We start from the raw sequence: 17,380 nt of genomic DNA on the forward strand, positions 1-17,380 counted from the left end.
CACAGGTGGGACAATGCAGCAGAATCCAGCAAGCCCAGACCCCCAAGGGCAAGGCCAGGCCCCTGTCCCCAGGGTGGGAAGGGAGTGGGAGGCATGGAGGAGCTCTCAAATCTCTGCTGAGGAGAGATGCCCTGGGAAGCACAGTGTGGCGGGTGGGTGGGGAAGAGGCTGGGATGGGAGCATGGGCTCCAGTCACTTGCCCTTCCTGGGTCACTTCCTACAACCTGGGGTGACAGCAACGTGGCTTCTATGGCCCCACGAGCTCTGTCTGTGCTGTGAGGGCATAGTCTGTGCTGTGTGCTGCTGGGCAAGGGAGATAGGCTGGGGATGGCCAGAGCACCCTAAGACTCTCCTCACTCTGGCGACCTGGCCGCAAGGGATGCAGGAGGCCTGCGTGCCGCCCTCCCAGGAGAGCAGACCTTGAGTGGCCTCCAGAGAGGGCACCACGATCTTGGCTCCTGCCTTCCCCTCATGGAGCCCCAAAGGGCCCAGCTGACTCCCAGATGAGGTGACCTGCTGTGGGCCGGAGCACAGGGATGGCTGCTTCCAAGCCCCTACGGTCCTCCCTCCCACCCCGGCCTGTTCCTCCCCAAGTGTGTTAGACTGAAAACCCAATACCCCTGATTCTCTGATGGGACCCTTCCCAGGAGACTTCTGCAGGAGGAGCCGCTGGAAATCACAACTAGGATAGAGCCTTGGCAGTGTCTCCTCGTCTCAGGGAGCCAGAGCCAGAAAGGGACTCAGAGGACATGTGTGCGGCCCTCAAAGTGTGGTCCCTGGGCCGGAAGCATCAGTGTCTACCTGGGCATTCGCTACTCGTTAGAAAGGCAAATCCTGAGGCTGCACTCCAGACCTGCTGAATTAGAAACTCTGGGGTAGAACTCAGAAGTCTGTGCTTTAACAACCCTCTTGGTTCAGAAGCCCACCCACATTTGAGAACCTCTGGGCTGGGCAAGCTCCTCATTTTATAAAGAATGAGAAGAGAACCAGAGGACAGTGGACTTACCCAAAGCCACAGAGCAAATATTGACAGAACATTGGTACCCCAGTGGGCCCACCCAAACGGCGACCCGGGAAGGTGACCAGGATCACCCACCCTGTGTGGCCCACCTGCCTGCTAGTTCTTCCTTCCCAGGTGCTTGGCAAACGCCAGGCCCACCCAGCATCTGCCCAGCTTCCGGGGCTAGGCAGGGGCGGGGAGGGAATCCCTGGAGCATCAGCTCCAGCAGCTGTTGGAGCCCCGCAGCTCTGGCCTCAGGAAATGTCCTGCTGTCATCTGAGAGACGCCGGCCAGACCCTGGGCACCCGGGGCCCTCCCCCCACCCCCTGTCCCCAACAACTCAGAGTCCGATATCCAGGAAAGCTTTATTCCCTGCTCAGTGAACAAGAGTCTGCACACACAAGTTGACCATCAGGTGATTTCACAAACCCCACCCCCCACCCCCACCCCCACAGACAGACACTACGGGACACGTCCAGCACACCCACCACAGTGTGGCCTCGCCAGCCCCGAGCGGGCCACGAGGGAGGCAGCATCTTTATCCAGGCGGGCCCTGGGCTGATGGGCGAGGCTGGCTGTGGAAGGGTCACTTGCTGGATAAGGTCACTCCCAGAGGAGCCAGCAGGGGCAGGACGGGGGAGGAACACGTGGCTCACGGGTGGCTTCCACCTGTGGCCTTGGTGCCGGGAGAATCGCAATCGTCCTTGTCTTACGGACAGAGGGGTACTTCAGCTCGAGGGTGGGGTGGGGAGGAATGGCAAGAGAAGCGATTTTGGAAAGGGGAGGCCTGGCTAGGAGCAGGTTCCCTCTCTGCCAAAACATCAAAGACTCCAAGGGTCACCACTTCCGCCTCAAGCCGAGCTCAGACCATAGTCCAGGATGAGGGCTCAGGGCTGCCCCCTGGGTGGGGCTGGAGAGTTCCTGCTGCTGGCTGCCAGGACGCCCCAGCTCAACCATCCTGCATTGCTCACTCGGACCACATTGATGAAATAATCTCCTCATTGCTCTTCTTTCTCAGGATGGCAAGGAGGGAGCCAAGATTTCAGGCTCCTCTCAGTAACTATTGGTCTGTCTGCCCCAGGGGCTTCCTGGACCTGGCATCTTTCTGTCGCTCAGTGGGGAAGCCCTGTGAGGCCACCCAGAGAACCCACTTCTCGGCCAGTGCTCCTGTGTCCTGCTCGCTCCACAGCCTCAGGGTGGGGCCAGCACCTACGACCCCTTCCCCACCACCTGAGACCCGGTTCTGGCCACATTTGGCCTCTCCTCCTCTCCACCCTGGAGCTCCCTGCCTGAGGCCCCTTCCCTTCCCTGCCCAGTATCCAGACAGATGGCTTCCTGTGTGGGCAGGCCTGTCCTTCCAGCCCTGGCCTGCCCTTTGTGGCCTGCCCAGGGTCACCCAGAGGGGTAGTAGGGAGTATCACTGTGGTAGTTGTAATCCGGGCACACCTTCTGGACTAGCCTGTAGTCCGTGCTGTAGAAGGCGATGTAGACGCAGACGACTTTGAAGGGCTGGGAGCAGCTCCAGGTGGCCGAGCTCTGAGCATGGTCTCGGGAGCAGGTCTTGGCTGGGTCGTGGGTGCAGAGCGAAATCCGGCGGCCCCGTTCCACCTTCTCCCACTCCATCCGGCAGTTGAAGATTTTGGAAGCCTTGGCTTCAATGAAGATCTGCTGCTCCTGGTGGAACTCTACAGCTTTACTGGGGGGCACAAGGCTGATGGAGATATTGCCCTGGCCTGTGGCATTGTGTCGGAAGTGGACACTGAAGGTCCCGTTGCCGTGGTCCACGATCTTCCCCGTGACCAGCAGGTTCAGGGCTACCGTCTTGATGTTGGAGTAGAAATCACCCCAGCCAAAGATTTTCTTCACTTTGGCTGATGGCGGGGGGCTGTGGTTTGGGCGACTGGGGGGCTGCCCAAGGACCCCCCATGCCTCCCCAGGTGGAGCCAGCAGTCCTAGGAGAGTAGAGTTGGCCATGTGGCGGGATTTAGGGGACATGTGGCCCCGCTTTCGAGGCATCCGGGGCCGGGTCTGGCTCTCAGAGTCATCATGCTCAGGGTCCTCTGAGCCTGGCGGACCGTCATCCTGGCCGCAGATGACCTGCGGAGGGAGTTGGGAGGAGGGTGAACACCTGGGTCTTCCTTCTGAGGACTCAGGAATTCCGGTCCACCACTCCCTACCACCAGCACCATCTCTCTGCCCCTCCCTTCCACTCTGACTTGGGGCCGAGGGGCCCCGGCACATCGCTCACTTACACTGGGGGTTGGGTGTGCATTCTGGCCTGTGTCATGGTTCCATCTCATGTTCTGACACTCAGGTCACCCCTAGCTCCTCTCGCCACTGTGCTGCCTCTGGCCACTATTCAAAGTCTGGAAGGATGGTGGAGAATTCTCTCCAGGGACCAAGGATGCAGAGGTACACAGCTTCTACTCTTAAGAGAGCTCCAAGTCTGATGGGGGAGGCCCAGCTCCTGATCTCGGGAGAGCTTTCATCAGACCGCAGAAGTACACCCCTCTGTTGACAGAGCAGTTGTCGTCTAGGAGAGATACAGCCTCTGCCTCTGTGATATTCCCAGGCTAACGGGGGCGGTACACTGTCTGCCTTCAAAGAGCCCCAAGTCAGGTAAGGGTGCTCCATCTCTCTGCTGAGAGAGCCCCTCGTTTGACAGGGGAGGTACAGCCCTTGCCTTTGGGAACTTTCTAGTCTGTTGAATGAGACACCATTCCTACACTGGGAGAGTTTCTACCCTCAGAGGCAAAAAAAACCAACAGATGATGGAAAAGAAAACAGAACCCAGTGAAGTTCTCTCTCAAGTACAAATGCGGTTTAGGTTTTAATGGGAGGATTTGAGGGAGACCTGGGTGAGTTCCATAACCAGGATGACCAAACTCCACTGATGATAACATGCCAGGATACGACATACTAGGAAGGAGATCTTATTCCCATTTCATAGATGGGGACACCTGACTCACAGTTTACATCACTTTCTAGTCCTTCATCACTAAGTCCTTCAGGGCCAGTCCTCCTAATCCACCATACTCCCAGGCTCTCGGACCAGATGGGTCCTTCTTCGGGAGTTTTATCCAAACCCTACCCTCATCTGGGATCTCTGGAAAGCTCTGCGGAGGCTCGGTTGCCTCTGTTGCATCCACTCTACTGACAGGCAACATCTGGGGAGGCTTCTTGAAGGAGCTGTGGGGAGGGCCAGCAGGACAGCCTGACAAGCTCAAACACAGGACAGCTCAGGAGGGCACCGGGGAATGGACCAGGTTCCCTGAGGACAGCTGCCTGGCGTGGGTATGCTCAGCTTTTCAAGAAAGGCCCTCTGTGTCTCATAACCAGCACCAGGTGTACCAGCTCACAGCTGGGCAGCATCTGGATTTGCTGGGACCTGGGATAAGGATGTGGAATGCCTGAGGCTGTCATACGCACGGCTACAAAGGGGTTCGGGGTCTTCATATCCCCTGTTCTGGCCTTGGTCATGTCTGTGGTTGTGCGCGGTGTCCCTGCCTGCCAGGACCCAAGGGTGGGGCAGAGGGACAGCAGGAGGGGAGGGCCGCGGGGCTGGGGTCAAGGCAGAAGACGTGCGCGTGTACTTAACCCTGAGGGGGCGGGGGGGGGGCGGGGGGGGGCGGGGGGGCGGGGGGGCGGGGGGGGGGGCGGGGGGGGCGGGGGGGGGGGTCACAGCTAAATGGCTGGAGGATGAAGAGAAGGGCCCTAGGGGGAGATGTGACAAGGGAAGGGTTCTTCCACACAATGGCAAAGGGGATTATTGTTTTGAGAAGACCCAGATGTGGGTCTGAGGCTTCTCCACGACAGGATTGGTAGGTGGCGGTCGGTCGGAGGGGATTCGCGCCCTGAGCTGGGGTCTGGTGTGGATTCCCCGCGTCCTGGGCCGCCAGGAAGGCGCGAGCGAGCGCACGGGGAGCGGGCTTCGGGCGCTCCGCTCAGCTGCCGCGAGCGCCCGGGGCGGGAGCCGCCTGCCCTGGTCCTGTGGGGCTCGGGCTGCGCGCAGCCGGGAGAGGAGAGGAAAACAACAGGCGAGGAGGGAGGGAGCGGGAGGGAAGGCGGGAGCGAGGGACGCGGGGGCCACCCCCCGCCTGGGCCAGCTAGTGCGCTGGGGGCCCCAGAACACGGGGCCCTCCGGGTCCCTCCGCGTCCCCGAGGTCACGGAAGAGCCCATACCCTCTACCCTGGCAGGTCATCAGCTCCACAGCCACCCTCCACCACCCTTCCGCACGGCCCGGGGCCCGGGAAGAGGTCGAGTGACCCTTGGCGACGTCTGCGGGCATTTTCCCTCGTGCCCGTCGCACCTCCCGCCACCAGCGGCCGAGTAGGTGGGCCAGCCCAGCACCCTCTCCCCGCCCCTATTAACCCTTCCCGTACAGTCTCCGGCCTCGGACCCGCCCTCTCCCCCAGCCTCGAGGCTTCTCCTCCATCCCCGGGATGCTGGGGGGAAGGGAGAAAGTTTTCGGGCTCGGAAGCTTCCCGCGCTCTCCCCCAGTCCTCCCGGCCCCCGCCCCTCCGCGCCGCTCCCCGCGGATCACTCACCAGATAGAGGCTGCCCTGCACTAGGAACACGAAGCAGCAGCGAGTCAGTTGCATCTTCCTCCTTTGCTCTCGTGCCCCTTCCTCGCGTCTGTTCCCTTCAGGGTCCCAGGCCCTTCCTCACCCCTGCCCGCTCTTTCAGGCGCGCCGTCCCATGCTCCAGTCCCCCGGCCCCTGGCGGCCCTCCGCGCGGCCAGCCGCCCAGGACCGACCCCGCCCGCTTCGGTCCAGCTGTGCAGTCGCCGCCCCCTCCCCTGGTCCAGCTGCGCGCGGCGCGGCCCCCTCTCGCCGCGACCAGATGTGCGCCCCGACCGCCTCGAAGGGCCCCAGCTGCGCGGTGGCTCCGCGGCTCCAGATATGCCCCCTCGGTTCCAGCGGCGTCGCTCTCGCCCAGATGTGTTGGGGACCCGCGCGCGCGCTCGCCCCAGAGCTAATTCCCCAGGCCAGATGGCCCCTCCCGCCCCGTCGCGGCGCGCCCCCTGGCGGACGCCCCTGGCCGCGCCAAGCCCCGCCGCCGCTACCCGCGCTGCCTCCCGCCAGACTGGAGCGCTCCTGGCGCCCAGGCGGCTCCCGCTTCCTCGTCCCTCCCACCACCGGCGGCGGCGGCGGCGGCGGCAGGTACTGTGAGCCCAGCCGGTACCTCCGGAGTTAACTCCTCCCCTGCCGGCCCGCAACCCGGGGATTTAGGACGCAGGGGGCAGGATTTGGGGGCGGAGTTTACTCCGCGAGGCAGGGTGGTGACCTCGGGGATAGGGACCCTACTAATTCCAACCCTGAGCAGGGCCCCTGTTCCTGGTAAGGAGCACTGAGAATCTGCTGCCCTGCCCTGAACCCCAAGAGACCTGGAATTTGAAAAGATTATTTTTCCCAAACCCCATTACAAGAGAGCCAGAAAAGAAGGTCTTCCTTATTGTAACCTGACTCCACAGCCCAAAGTCCACTTCTGTCTGCAGGACTTGCTTTTGTGCTGGGGGAAGTTCTTCTGGGTGTCTAGCCTGTACTCCTTTGGTTATAATATCAATTCCTATCCTCTTCTGCTTTACTCAGAGGGGCTGGGATAACCCTCCCCACCTCCCCCCAGTACCTCTCAGTCCAGTCGCTGCGACAGGAAACTTGACTGGAGTCTTGGGATGAAAAGGCAGCTAGGGGCCAGGCTGGATATCTGGGGCTGTGGTCAGGGGTAAGCCTCCTGAGAAGCTGAGACGTGAGGTGAGCAAGTCCCCTGGAGGCTGTACCTCCATTCTTCACTCTGTCCTTCCTGTGATCCAGGGAGTCACAGGCTGGGATGTGGGGCTCCTATGCCAGCAGGGTCTCTGTCTCAGGTTTCTGCAAACCTCCAGGGCAAGAAGGAAGAAAAAGACTCTCATTCGAGATTGCAAAGTGGGGCCCATCCCCCATTGCCCCACATCTCCACGTTGTCTTCCTGGAATTGCAGGGCCCCTTTAGTCCTTAGAAAAACCAAAGGTCAAGTCCCAGCACCCAGCACTTCTCAGAGGCTGTGAGGCTGAGGAGGTACCCCAGCATTTGGAGTGGCCCCAGCCTGGGCTCGGCCCATGGGGCAGGGTGGGTGGGCACTCTGCTGTGGCCCTCGAGGCCCAGCTTGGTCTCTGGCTGCAGCCCCCAGCACGCACCCAGCCTCCTCCCCCACCATCTGCCAGGCGGGTGCATGGGGAATGCAGATGAATCTTAATATCAGCCTGGGCCAAGTGCGATGAGGGAGACAGATTCTGCAGAACCCAGACAGCGTCACGGGGCCCCCTGCATTCCCCAGGCACCCTGGGCAGTACAGGAGACAGCAGCCCTTCTCTGGTGGTGCTAGGGGGTGTGCATGTCTAATCAAAGACCACCCCCCACCCCACCAAAGCCAGGGGAAGAAGGAACAGATAAATCTTTGTCTGGCCTCTGAGCCTCTGGTCCGGCTGGAAGGAAGAAGCTGTCGGCCTGAGCGTGGGCAGCTGGTTCCGGCGCTCAGCCAGGCAGAGGCGTAGCTGGGCCCACTCCTTGTCCATCTCCAGAAGGTCCTATCCCCAGGAGAGCAGTGTGACCCAGCAGAAAGAGCACAGATTTTCAGGCCAGACAGTCCTGGATTCCATTCCAGGCCTGGCTGTGTGACCTTGGGCAGGTTGCTTTGGTTCTCTGAAGCCAGTTTCCTGATCTGTTGTTACAAGAACTGAATGAGACAGAATGTGCAAGCAGAGCACAGGCACGATGGCTGGCGGGCAGTCATGGCGTGCAATAAAGGGAAGCTCTTTTCTACTGCCCACACATTTGCTCTGGCTGAGCCTCCTGCCAGGCTTGCCCTCACTGCCCTCTCAGTCCTTCCTGACTCTCTTCCTTCAAGTTTCCACTCCGCATTCATCTATCAACCATTGGCCAAGCCTGTCCTTGGTGCCAGGCACCAGGCCAGGGGTTGGGATACACAGATGAATGGAACTCCATCCCTGCCCTCAAGGATCTCACTGGCTAGTATGGAACTTAGACATGAAAATCAATGATTATAACTCAGTGTGGTGAGTAGAAAGATCCTTCCAGCAGTCAGTATGGATACTCCAAGGAGCGTGTGGGTGTGGGGGGAGAGGGATGGCTTCCTGGAGGAGGTGGTGCCAAAGGACGAATGAATGGTCTAAGATCTGGAGGTTAGAACCGGAAGCAGTTTGCTGTTACTGGAGCTCAGAGGGGAGGGGAGGAAGTTGGAGCAGGAAGCTGGGACCAGCTGACCCAAGGTCTTTCCTGTGGGTCAAGGGGGTTAGGACCTTGAAAACACTTTGAAGGGTTTTAAGGGGTGGGGGGCTGGTAATTATAGTCAGATTTGCATTTTAGAACGTTTTGGAGAATTCACAGGAAAGAGGAAAGACTAGCACTCTGGAGGGAACCAGTTAGGGGATAAATGCAATCTGGGGTGAGAGAGATGGGGAGACTGGAAACATGCTGGGGAGGCAGATCAGGATTGAGTTGTTGCTGAAATAAGGGAGGAAGGGAGACAGGGAGTCAAGTCTGATAACCAAGTCTCTGCCTTGGGCAGTAGGCAGGATGCTCTCTGAGGTGGGCATTACCAGCGGTGGGGAGGCAGATTGGTTCCAGGGGAATGGGGGTTGGCTTTGGTCAAGTCAAGTCTGGGTGCTGTTAGCCAACCAAAGGCAGAACAGAGTCTATCCTGGGGTACTGGGAGTGTGGATGTGCAAGTAGAACAAGGGGCTTGGATGGATTTAAGGGGTGGGCAGAGGGCAGAAGCTGGCAGCCAGGTGCAAGGAGGGTTTGTGGGCTGATCCCAGAAGCAACAGAAGCAATGGGGCTCTCACATGAGTGTGCAAAGCTGAGGCAACTGTACACATGCAGATACCAGGTCCCACTCCAAGGTCTGCAGATGGGAGCTCAGGACCATGCATTTTTGCCCCTTTCCCAGGTAATGGCCTCTGGACTTTGATAAACTGGTGTGTGGGGAATGTCAAGAAAGAGGGAATGAGCAGCAGCTCACCGGAACAGAGCAGCCTGTCATAAAAGAGACTATAGGGTTTGGCAGAGGGTCCTCTGGGAAGTGGACCCAACACTGTTTCTTCCAGCTGCTTCCAGGATGGGAAGACAGACCACAAATTCAGTGAACTCTGCACAGCTGTGCTGGAGGTAACCCCAGATGTGTCTGCCATTCAGGGTCACCTCTCCATATCCCTAACCCTCTCACCCATCACACCCTGCATACAGCAGATGCTCAATGAAGAGGGCAGAACTCAATGTGCCAGTCCTGCCCCCTGGCCCCCAGCCTCCTTGGTGCCTACTTGCACCCTGGATGTGGGTTGGCTGGGCATTTGCTTAGCACTTCTGATGCTTTCACTTGCTTCAGTCTCACCTTTGGAAGAATCCTGTCTGTATCCCTCCTCTCCTCTCTGCCACTCCAGTGCTGCAGTAAAGAAAAAAACACAGGGGTGCCTGATCAGTGCTTATTGAATGAATAGGAAATGGGGCTCCTGATGGTTTGAAAGGCAGAGAATGGATGCCCTTGAGCCAGCTGGAGCGGAGAGGTCGCAGGCGGGAGTAGATCATTGTTGCTAACAATCTCTCCTGTTTACCTGGAAATTTGCAATTTTTGAGTGTTATGATAGACTGCTATTAGAGGAAACCAGGGGAGCCCAGAGGGAAACCCTAATTCTAATGAGGGGGCCAAGGACGAATCCTAGAGAAACTAGTCTTATGATATGTGAATCAGCTGAGGTGGGAGAAGGAAAGAACCTTCCAGGCAGAGGAAGCAACTCATGCAAAGGCCAGAGATGAAAGAAAGGCTGGGAATGGGGTTCTGATGAGGACAAGATGAAAGATTCATTTGTTCCACAAATAGTTATCGGATGTCTACTTTTATGTTGGGTCCTGGGCTGGGTGTGGGGGTACGTACGGCTGTGATTGGGAGATGGCAGTCCTTCAAGTGGAGAATTTGGGCTCTGGGAGAGACAGAGATTAAATACCTAAGCATATGAAGACACAAGCTCTGAGATGTTGGCAAGTGGTGTGAAGGAAGAAGACCAGCCAGTTCTGAGTGAGAGAGGAACTAAGGAGGGGTCCCACTTTCCCTGGAATTGGTCAGGGGGAGCTCTGTGAGATGTGCGGTTTCAGCTGGGATTGGAAGAGTGAGGAGGCCTCACCAGCTATCAAGCTAGGGAGGGGCCTTCCAGGCAGAGGGAACAGCGCATGCTAAGACTGAGAGCCTAGGAAGAGTTTGGTGCTTTGGAGGAGGTGAAAGCAACGAAGGAGGGGGAGTGAGAAGGGGGCAGAGAGATGGGCAGGGCCTGGATGGGCCCAGGGCTTTACAGGGCTGGTGAAAGGTTTGGGTTTTGTCCTATGATTAAGATGTTTTGTATTACAAACTTCTAATTTACAAGTTTTAAACTGGGAGCAGACTTGCACTTTAGAATGATCACTAGAAAGATCACTCTGCCGGCAGGAGATTTAAGAGAGTGGATGACGCTAGGAGCTAGGAGGTGCGGTGGCCTGAGTTAGGGCAGATCCCTTGGGGGTGGACAGGAGGGGGTGGTCCTGAAAGACACTGAAGTAGTGGGATGAAGAGGAGTTGGGCTCTAGGACAGTGGTTGAGGAGTCAGAGATGCCCCCAGTTTTCTAGCCCAGGGACACAGAATGAAGGGCAGGTTTGCGGGAGGATGCAGTGCCCTGCTCTGGACAGGTGGTGGTAAGTGCTTCAGGTGCTCTGGCGCAGTGAAGAGCTGAGTGCAGGGCGAAGGTCCCACTGGAAGGTCCAGACTGGGAAGTGTGCAAACCTCGAGAGTTATCAGAAGTGAGAATGTGAGGGACTCCCAGACAGTGAGGGTACACAGCGGGCTGCCGGGGCCAGTCAGGCAGGGAGGAGTGACCACAGAGCGGGAACAGGGGAGCCAGGAAGCAGACGGGAATACCCCGGCCCCAGAGGCCGGAGTGAAGCTGCCCACTAACATCCCACACTGTGCCTGCCTCTTTGAGGGGTCATTTTGTCTGTGCCCCTGCCTCTCATGGGACTCTCCACCCAGGAGGGCTGTACACCACCCACGTGTGCTCTCTTGAGAGGAAAGGGTAAGAACGTGAGGTCCAGGATCCCTGGATTAGGGCCTGGCCCTGAGACTGGCTGTGTGGGTGATCTTGGGAGAACATCTTGTCTTCTAGGGGGGCTGGCACTGCCTGTCTAGGGAGCTGGCACTGCCCCTCTCTCCGGGTGAGGACTGCGAGGGTGAGAACATCTGGCTCCCAGTGGGCACATAGTACCTTGATCTTTTGTCTGCACTGAGCTGGTGGAAAGAGCTTTGTAAACAGTGAAGCTTGAACATAAGGAGTCTGCCTGTGCTCCTTTCATGGTACAAACCAGAATGTTTGGAGGTGAGAAGCAAGGGGAAGAAAACAGGCCCTGGGCCGCTAGACCGCAGGGCACCTGGCAGGGACCCCACACCTGGCACCAGGTCAGCTGTTCTCCACCTGTCGGCTGGACCCAGGTCGCCGTGGTCAGCGCCAGCTCCCACCGGGAGGACGCGGAGACCGCGCGGGCGTGTCGAGTGGGACGCAAGTGGGGTCAGCGCGCCGCCTGGTGGTCACTTGGGGCGCCTCCTGGGGGCGCTTTGCCGCGCCAGGAAGATGACGCCGCACCGGCCCGCTGTGCTGCTCTCTCTGTCTCTCTCTCGCGCCAGTGCCTGGCGCCCAAGCGCTTGGTGGAAACTCCTGAAGCCAAGGGAGGGCCTGTCCGGCTCGGAGGCGTTGTTGAGCAATCGAGCTCTCGAACCAGATTGCCTGGGTCCCAATCCTGCATTTGCCACTGTGACTTGGGTAAATGCCTTCACCTCTCTGTGCCCAGCCTCTTCATGGGGATAGTTAACAGTATGCACGTATGAGTTTGTTGGGAGCCGCGTCTGGCACATAGAAAGTGCTCAGTAAGTGCCACCTGTCCTTATATTTGCATTCGGTTACTCATTCAACCTCAGGTGTTCACGTCGCTGTCGGATCAGGAGCTTTGCAGGGAGGCCGCTCTGGGGTAGTTACGGTCGCGACTGAGTCAGGGAGAGGGGTCGTCCACCTGGGCACAGAAAGGGAGCCTCGAGTTCTTTATTTGTGAAAGGGTCAGCATAACATCCGTAAGTGAACAATTCCCACTTTCTTTTCACGGAAGAGGCGCAGGGTGGGCGGAAAGGCGGGGCGCCCCCAGGTTCCAACGCTCACACGCACCCTGGCCCTCCAGTTCGTCTCCACTCCAGGTCACAGCGGCCAGAATTCCGGGACACGTGCCCCTCTGGACCCCCGACGGACATTGGGTCCAGAGCACCCAATGGCAGCCCTCTGGAGGTCGAGGCGTCCTTCCTGTAGGGTCCCTGGCACCCCGCATAGAGCTAGCGGGGCCCGCTGCCCACCAGGCATCCAGAGGGCCTGGCTGCGCCTTCCATTTCCAGGCCGATGGTGACGCCTAGCGGTGGAAGGAAGGACTACCGGGACCTCCCTTCCATTTAAGGAACTCCTATCTAAACTCTTGGGCACCCCTAGGTAGGGGTGAGGGGGAGTGGCGGGCAGTGTTGAGGGGGCATTGAGATGGGGAGCAGACACTGTCAGGGTGATCCCAGAGGTGAAGGGTTCTCAGAGCAGCGCTGACCTGGGTTTCTGCTGGGGAGATGGGATCAAAACCTTCCAATTCCTAATCTGATTAAAGATGGGGCAGGGGTGGTCCAGGGGCCCTCAGGAAGGGTCAGGGTTGGAGTGGGAGCCAAATGAGACCCCAGAGAATTCAGGAGGAAGACTTCCATAGTATTCTCTTTCCACCCCATTTGGGGTCATTACTGTTCCTTCCAGTGCCCCAGCCCTTCCCAGATTTCAATGTAGGGTGGTACACTGGGAGATGAGTCTGGGACTGGCCACAGCCTGAAAGGGACCTTGGTCGGGCAACTCCCAGGAAGGGTCAGTGCAGCTGTGAAGAGGCAGCAGGAAGGACACCATGGAGGTGTTTCCTGAGCGCCCACACCTGACTAGGGAGTCTGCTGCCTTTCAGGCTTGGAGGGCGGGGACTGACCTCGGCCCAAAGGCATAACCTACTCACCCTTGAATGTCAGGCCCTGAATGTCAGGCCCTGAATCAGCCAACTCTGGATGTGGGATTTCACAGACTGCCAACTCCAAGGATGCAGAGTCATACTCCTCACACCCTGGACCATGGTCTTGCCTCCTGTGCTCCTTCTTCCTTAAAGGGCCCCACCATCTACCTCGCTAGAATCTTGGTGCCAGCCTTACCCCCAGTCTCTCTTCCTGATGTCCAGTTGTGTCTCCTCCAACCCGCTGGAGGCTTCAGGACTCCATCCCTGCTCACTAGGACCACAGCAGCCTGGAAGGGTCTCTCCCAGTCATTCCTTACTTACCCCGGAGTCGAAGGAAAGATGCAAACCAGATGATCTTCTGTTTCATATCCTTGGAGGACTTCCTACAGCCTCAAACTAGCCAAGGCATATTGAGAACACTCATGAAATGGTACCCAAATTCTCTCGTTTAATCACACAACACCTCCATGGCTTCCTTCCTGCTGTCTCTTCACAGCTGCACTGACCCTTCCTGGGAGTTGCCCGACTAAGGTCCCTTTCAGGCTGTGGCCAGTCCCTAGTGGGGTAGGTTCTGTTATCGCCACATTTTACAGATGGGAAAACAGAGACTTCAGGAGATAAGGTGGCTTCCCCAGAGATCCATAGCTAATACTCTTCAGAGCTGGGATTTGGACCCAGGCAGCCATGGTACCCCACTCCAGCACTCTTGCCTGGAAAATCCCATGGACAGAGGAGCCTGGTGGGCTGCAGTCCATGGGGCCGCTAAGAGTCAGACACGACTGAGCAACTTCACTTTCATTTTTCACTTTTCATGCATTGGAGAAGGAAATGGCAACCCACTCCAGTGTTCTTGCCTGGAGAATCCCAGGGACAGGGGAGCCTGGTGGGCTGCCGTCTATGGGGTCACACAGGGTCAGACACGACTGAAGTGACTTAGCAGCAGCAGCAGCAGCAGCCCATTATTTCACTCAGCACACCAGTGTGTCCTAATGTGAAGTATTTGTTGTGTTGGCTGGGATATTCCCTTTTTTTTCAAATAGTACAGATGAACAATTTTAGTTTTCCTAGAAATGTTTCCATTTAAGGCTTTTTCTTCTATTTTATTTTATTTATAGTAAGGGATACTGGTTTCCCATTTATGGAGGTGATACAAAGTGACTCTTTAAAATGATTTTATTTTAGGGGAAAAGATTAGCTAACTGAAAGCAAAAGTGAAAGTCACTCAGAAGGGTCTTTTTGACCCCATGGATATACAGTCCATGGAATTCTCCAGGCCAGAATACTGGGGTGGATAGCCATTCCCTTCTCCAAAGGATCTTCCCAACCCAGAGATCGAACTCAGGTGTCCTGCATTGCAGGCAGATTCTTTACTGTCTGAGCCACCAGGGAAGCCCGAGAATACTGGAGTGGGTAGCCTATCTGTTCTCCAAGGGATCTTCCAGACCCAGGAATCAAACTGGGGTCTCCTGCTTTGCAGGCAGATTCTTTACCAGTTGAGGTACAAGGGAAGCCCAACTGAAAGCAAAATAGTAATTATATGACAGATCAGGTAGAATGCGGAGATGGGATATGAGAGTCGGCGCACTTGCTGCCACGCCGTGCTTCTCAGGAGAAAAGGCAGACGCGCTGCAGCACACTTGAGAGCACTCTGGCCCTGCTTGTTACCGACGAGGGTTCTTGACCTCCTTAATCAATAGAAATTGACCAGAGGCCAGACAAGAATTTCAAGCTAGGCTTTACTGGGGCCCTGTTGCAGCAAAGGGGAACGAGATCAAGTAATAGGTCCCCCTGCCTGCTTGCTCACCTAGGAAGGGTGAGCTGGTTCCTTACATGCGGTGAGGGTAGGAGTGTGTCCAGGGATCAGACCTGAGGGGTGGCTAGGTGGCTTGCTTATCCTTTTGGTGGTGTGTGCAAGGGGCATACAGAGTACCCTGCTTTTGCCCTTGCTCTGGGCTCTTCAAAAGTGGCAGTTGGGTTTTTTGGCCTTTTTATATCTTGTCCATAATTTGTTCCAACCATGCATGCAGGCAGTTATTTTTTCTCCCTTATAGTCTCTGTATTTTGTCCAGATGCAAGCATTGCAGCAAAGGGTCCCAGGCCCTAGGTCCCAGTCTGTCTCAGACTTCCCATGCCAGCCTACCCCTTGCTTTCTCTTCTCTCCCAGCACCCCCTTTCTGGGGCCTCTGAACCATTTGCATCTCCCCAAACATGTCAAGCTTTGCCTTGCCTTGATGCCTTTGTACATGCCCTTCATGCCACCTGGCAGCTCCTTCCTCCATGACTGCCTGGTGAACACCTGCTCGCCACTGGACCCTTCACCCACCTCACTGTCATTCCCTTCTTGAAGATTTCTGAAATGGAATTGACACCTCTCCCATCAATATTCCCTCAGAGTTACTTGGCCTCACTTTGTTCTCCCTTCTCTTCCCAGACTGTGAATGCCTAGAAGACAGGGGCAGTCTTCTTTGGTCCAGTGCCTAACACTCAGGAGGAGCGCGATGTATGAGTGTATGGTTTGAATGAATGATTTCCATAGGAGGTCAGGTGGGGGGTAAGGGAGATCAAGTGGGGATAAGGGTGATTCCAGCTGGGAGGAGTGGGGCAGGGGGTACAGCTTTTAAGGAGAAGGTGGGTGTGGGTTCTTGAGCTGGATGTTGATGACAGCTTGGAGAACAGTCTCCCGGACCCATATCTAAGGCTCTATACGGCAACTTACATTCTGCTAAAGAGGAACGGCAAGTTGGTGGGAAAGTCTGTATATTTAATAAATGATGCTGCCATATCGATGGTCCATCTGGAAGAAAATAAAGCCACATCCTCCCCTCTCACCTGACACCACCTGCAAAACAGATCCCTGATGGGTGAAAAATCAAAGCTAAAAATATTAGGAGAAAAATTAGAAGAATAATTTTTTAACCTTGCAGGGACAGAAGACCCAGAAGTCTTACAAAAGAGAAAGATTTTTTTTTACAGAAGAACATTTTTCTGGGTGACATATGTTTCCACAAACAGAAAGGCCAACAGCATACTTTAAAAAATACTGTTAGCACAGCCAAAAAAAAAAAATACTGTTGCCACATATGCGTAACAGACAAAGGGCTAATATCCTTACTATGAAAAAAATTATAAGCCAATAAGAAAAAAACAAAAAATAAGAGTGGGCAGAAGTAGAAATAAGCAGTTGACAGAAAACATATGTAAAAAGAGATTTAGCCTCAGAAGGCATCAGGGAAATACAATTTAAAACAACGAGACAGATATTTTAAAAATTTATTTTATTAAAATATAGTTGGTTTACAATGTCGTGTTAATTTCTGGCGTACAGCAAAGTGATTCAGCTGTACGCGTATGTATAATATATAGTCCTTTTCATATTCTTTTTCATTGTGGTTTATCACAGGTATTGACCATAGTTCTCTGGGCTATGCAATGAGGACCTTGTTGCTTATCCATTCTGTATTTAATAGTTTGCATCTGCACATCTCAGACTCCCAATCCGTCTCTCCCCCACCCCCTTGGCAACCACAAGTCTGTTCTCTGTGTCTGTGAGTTTGCTTCTGTTCTGTAGATAAGTTTATTTGCGTCACACTTTAGAGTTTACACACCAGTTCAGTTCAGTCGCTCAGTCGCGTCGGACTCTGCGATCCCATGGACTGCAGCACGCCAGGCTTCCCTGTCCATCACCAACTCCTGGAGCTCGCTCAAACTCATGTCCATCGAGTCGGGGATGCCATCCAACCATCTCATCCTCTCTCATCCCCTTCTCCTCCTGCCTTCAGTCTTTCCCAGCATCAGGGTCTTTTCCATGAGTCAGTCCTTCGCATCAGGTGGCCAAAGTATTCATCCTTCAGCATCAGTCCTTCCAATGAACATTCAGGACTGATTTCCTTTAGGATGGACGGGTTGGATCTCCTTGCAGTCCAAGGGACTCTCAAGAGTCTTCTCCAACACCACAGTTCAAAAGCATCAATTCTTTGGCGCTCAGCCTTCTTTATAGATTTTACACATAAGTGATATCACATGGTATTTGTCTTTGTGACTTAGTGTGATAATCTCTAGGTCCATCCACGTTGCTACAAATGGCATTATTTCATTCCTTTTTATGTCTGATAGTATTCCATCTCCTTTATCCAGTCATCTGTTGATAGACATTTAGGTTGTTCCCATGTCTTGCCTATTGTGAACCGTGCTGCTATGAACATAGGGTGTATGTTTCTCTTTGAGTATAGTTTAGTCAGGATATATGCCCAGGAATGGGATTGCTGGATCATATGGTAGTTCCGTTTATAGTTTTT

The 17,380-nt window shown here is 55.7% G+C and overlaps 1 protein-coding gene across 3 annotated transcripts; it reads right to left on the reverse strand.

Annotated features, from left to right (window-relative positions):
- Positions 1-1,348: 1,348 nt before the first annotated feature.
- Positions 1,349-7,032, reverse strand: NXPH3 (neurexophilin 3). 3 transcript variants are annotated; one of them, XM_027518746.1, is made up of 2 exons: positions 5,549-6,004; positions 1,349-3,097 (listed from the first exon to the last, which is right to left on the reverse strand). In XM_027518746.1, the coding sequence occupies exons 1-2, from the start codon at positions 5,600-5,602 to the stop codon at positions 2,393-2,395; spliced, it is 759 nt and encodes a 252-aa protein (XP_027374547.1). In that variant the 5' UTR covers positions 5,603-6,004; the 3' UTR covers positions 1,349-2,392. The 3 variants fall into 3 exon arrangements, with proteins under 3 accessions (XP_027374547.1, XP_027374549.1, XP_027374548.1); XM_027518748.1 differs by lacking the exon at positions 5,549-6,004 and adding an exon at positions 6,630-7,032 and having other exon boundaries at positions 1,361-3,097; XM_027518747.1 differs by lacking the exon at positions 5,549-6,004 and adding an exon at positions 3,253-4,524 and having other exon boundaries at positions 1,361-3,097.
- Between the last annotated feature and the right edge of the window lie 10,348 nt (positions 7,033-17,380).

The sequence above is a fragment of the Bos indicus x Bos taurus genome, chromosome 19 (assembly GCF_003369695.1).
Source record: "Bos indicus x Bos taurus breed Angus x Brahman F1 hybrid chromosome 19, Bos_hybrid_MaternalHap_v2.0, whole genome shotgun sequence".
In the NCBI taxonomy this organism is placed as follows: domain Eukaryota; kingdom Metazoa; phylum Chordata; class Mammalia; order Artiodactyla; family Bovidae; genus Bos; species Bos indicus x Bos taurus.

Coding starts and splice junctions, on each gene's coding strand:
- NXPH3 (XM_027518746.1), bottom strand. CDS start 5,602: ATGCAACTGACTCGCTGCTGCTTCGTGTTCCTAGTGCAGGGCAGCCTC. Junction 3,098..5,548: donor TGCAGGGCAGCCTCTATCTG/GTGAGTGATCCG, acceptor CTCCCTCCGCAG/GTCATCTGCGGCCAGGATGA.